The 3,500-nt window shown below is 28.8% G+C and overlaps 2 protein-coding genes across 2 annotated transcripts; both read left to right on the top strand.

The window, feature by feature from the left end:
• On the top strand, positions 206 to 770 carry LOC107610418 (transcription factor RAX2-like). The gene is made up of 2 exons (XM_016312472.2): positions 206 to 488; positions 571 to 770. Exons 1-2 carry the CDS (start codon positions 353 to 355, stop codon positions 747 to 749), a joined length of 315 nt encoding a protein of 104 aa, XP_016167958.1. The 5' UTR covers positions 206 to 352; the 3' UTR covers positions 750 to 770.
• LOC107610420 (homeobox protein 10-like) lies at positions 789 to 1,719 on the top strand. Its single transcript, XM_016312473.2, has one exon. It carries the CDS (start codon positions 789 to 791, stop codon positions 1,362 to 1,364), a length of 576 nt encoding a protein of 191 aa, XP_016167959.1. The 3' UTR covers positions 1,365 to 1,719.

Raw genomic sequence — 3,500 nt, 5'->3', positions numbered from 1 at the left:
AAAAAAAAAAAAAAAAAAAAAAAAAAAAAAAAAAAAAAAAAAAAAAAAAAAAAAAAAAAAAAAAAAAAAAAAAAAAAAGTGTACTTACTTTAGACTTTAGTGTATTTGGATTAAATAAGACGACTTAAAAGCACGCATGTGTAGTGGAAAATTAAATTAAACCGTGTAATAAAAAATGAATTAAACGTCTTGTCGATGCTTTCGATCAGTTCGCTATCATGAGAAATTTGTTTATAATAATTTTTTCTAAGTGTTGAAAAACTAGGGTCTCTTATTATAAGTGAGAAAGAAGCAGTAGTAGCCAGAGAAGTTTGAGTTTGAAATTTGGATCGTGAAAAAGATCAGAGAAATAATGGGAAGAGCTCCTTGCTGTGACAAGGCAAATGTGAAGAGAGGGCCATGGTCACCTGAAGAAGACACAAAGCTGAAAGAGTACATAGACAAGCATGGAACTGGTGGAAACTGGATCGCTCTTCCTCACAAAGCTGGTAATAATAATAACATACATGAACCTTTTTTTGTCCCTAGGTAGCTACATAATAATTAAGATGGTTTATTTTTTATATGTAGGTCTAAAGAGGTGTGGAAAAAGTTGTAGATTGAGATGGCTTAACTATTTGAGGCCTAACATTAAGCATGGTGAATTCTCAGACGAGGAAGACAGAATAATCTGCAGTCTTTATGCTAATGCAGGTAGCAGGTATATAGTTATATACATACCCTCATGTCCATCATATCCATGTATCTAAAAGAGGTAAAATGAAAAGAGATCTTTGTGAGTTGCACATATGACAACAGATAATAATAATAATAATAATCATCACTACTACTATTACAACACTACAACTACTACTACTCCACCAAGCATGTCTTTCACTACTGCTCCTCCTCCTTCAACTAGTACTAATTATTATAATTACAATACCACCATTGCAACATCACCAATAATGTCTAGTCTCCCTTTCTACCAAAACCAACAACAAGAGCAGCAGCAAGCATTGATGAGCCCCATGCAACAGTATTACCCTATGTTTGGGAGTGAAGGGAGTTGCAGTTCATCTGATGGGAGCTGTAGCCATGGTGGGAGGGAGATCAAGAAAGAAGAAATGGGGTTTCATCATCATCATCACATGTTTCATCATCATGAAGAGCAGCAGCAGCAGGCTATGGTGGTTGATCATGATGGTATTAATAATAATAACCAGTGGACAGAGAAGCTAGACAAGTGGCTGTTCCAAACGGCAAACCCATTGGACTATGATTTAGAGGTGATTAAACAACTTGTTATTAGCAATGATGGGTTGTTCAGTGTTGATGAAAACAAGACCGTACAAGAGAGCAAGCCCATCATCTACTCTGACTGATCACTAGTGTAGTAGGCTAGTAGGGAAGATGAACAACAAAAACAAAGGACTCATATGAGGTTGCTTTTGGGGTTTTGTGTTGTGTTTCAATGAACTCAACTCAGAGACATACATTCATTATTGCATTGTGAATTCTGAGTTGTGACAGTACATGGTAATGTCTTCTTTATATTTTCTGCACTGCTCTTATTATTAGCTTACATTTTCATTTTTTTTTTTTGTAACTATTTCATCCCCATCCATTAGCTAGAGACATTTATATGTTCTTATTGTTGTTATCTAAGAAAAATGTTAATGCCTCGTTTTGATTTATTAGAATTTTATCATCATCATCAAGACAAATTATTAGTCCATAGCTTTTCCTGCTTTTGTTGTTTTCCCCTTTATATTTGTATGTCTTTCAGCCTCAATTACTAACCCAAGAAATATGGGACTAATTAATTTTCTTTTAGTGTGTTTAGAATAAAGTGAAATTGGTATTGTTTTTATTTTTAAATTATTTTTTTGAATAGATAAATAATAAGAATTAGATTGATCTTATTATATGTTTTATAAATTTATTTGAACACTTGTTTTAATTAAATCTTCTCATTTTTCAAGAATTTGGATTAAAATTAAAATATTTGAATAAGTTATAAAGGTTTAACCACCGGTAGTAAAATGTTATTTTATTTTATATAACTATCTTAAATATAATAATTTATTTTCAATTTATTTCGAATCAAATCATTTTTTTTTATTCCAAATACAATTTGTCTTAAACTATAGTAATCAAATATATTTTTCTGAAAAATATTAAATGACTAACATTTTTAGTTAAAGAAAAAGAGAATTGGCTAGGATTAGCAAATGTAAGACAAATGAAAAACAATGTTGAGTACCCTATTTTAATAAAAAAAAATAGTTTATTTTTAAGTATGAAATTCATATCTTCTAAATTATAAACATAAAATTTCACATTAATACGATTTAAAATAAACTACTTAATTACATTTTTAACTTAAAAAATTGTACAAATAACTTATATGATATATATATATACAATTCAAACTGCTAAATTTTAAAAATGCCATTATTTAAAAATATAAATTTATTAATTGCTATACCAATATAACGTACTTTATTTTCTCCCGCTCTATGTATATAATGGATTTATTACGAAAAAAAAAAATTCAGTACACATTAAATAAGGTTATTATCCACTTAAACTCCATACACATACACATACACATATAAATAATGGTATTTTTTATATTTAAAAAAAAAAAAGAAAAAGAAAATTGCTATGCGAGTCGTTTCTTTTATTTGATGAGAGGAGGGAGAGTCCCCTTTGGGAACCCAAATAACTCTGATAAGGCTCCAAAATTCCATGATCGTTAAAGAGACTTTTGTCAGAGTAGTTCATGTTGCAGAATAATGCTGATAATTATAAAAACTCCACCACACATAGCAGCTAAGTCAGAGACTTAAATTATTATTCAGAAAAATTAATATAATATGTTATTATTTTCTCTCTATATATATTTCTTATTTAGAAACAACTATATTAAATTATTAATACACTTTTTGTTCAGAATGAGATATATATGAGTTATTATCTGACGAGTTCGTAACGTGTCAACTGTTTAACTCTCTGTTTGCAGATCTGCATCACTAAACTATACCCTGAAATTTTATCAGCACGCATTATAGATTATGGAATTTAAATGTTTATTATCCAATGTCCTTTCTGATGAAATAAATGTAAGGGTGAATGAAAAGGCCAGTGTGGCCCAGTGATATGAACATCGTGACATATTAAATTATAAAGTCCCACTTTAATTAATTTCTTCATATTTAATAAAGTAAGTTGTGTAATTATTCAAAAAGTATTAGTTGTCAACAACAAAGAAGTAGGAGTAACACTTGGAAATTTGCATTGCCGCATACCCACTTTCATAATACCATCCTATATATACAAGATACTATTTACATTTTAAAAATCTAATACAATAAACATCACGCAAATTATTTTGTTATGTCGAGGTAAAAATGGTATTTTTTAGAATTATAAATTATAAAGGTGGTATTTTTAAATGTAAAATTTTTTTATTTAAAATATAAAAATTAGATTTTTCAATTTTTTTGGAAATAAAA

The sequence above is a fragment of the Arachis ipaensis genome, chromosome B08, assembly GCF_000816755.2.
Source record: "Arachis ipaensis cultivar K30076 chromosome B08, Araip1.1, whole genome shotgun sequence".
NCBI lineage: Eukaryota > Viridiplantae > Streptophyta > Magnoliopsida > Fabales > Fabaceae > Arachis > Arachis ipaensis.
The sequence above is the reverse complement of the archived record's forward strand: the minus strand, read 5'-3'. Positions and strand labels throughout refer to the sequence as shown.

What these genes read in the sequence shown, in the direction of transcription:
- LOC107610420 (XM_016312473.2), top strand. Translation starts at nt 789, where the DNA reads ATGACAACAGATAATAATAATAATAATAATCATCACTACTACTATTAC.
- LOC107610418 (XM_016312472.2), top strand. Translation starts at nt 353, where the DNA reads ATGGGAAGAGCTCCTTGCTGTGACAAGGCAAATGTGAAGAGAGGGCCA. An exon ending in CGCTCTTCCTCACAAAGCTG is followed by an intron (nt 489 to 570) that starts GTAATAATAATA and finishes TTTTATATGTAG; the next exon opens with GTCTAAAGAGGTGTGGAAAA.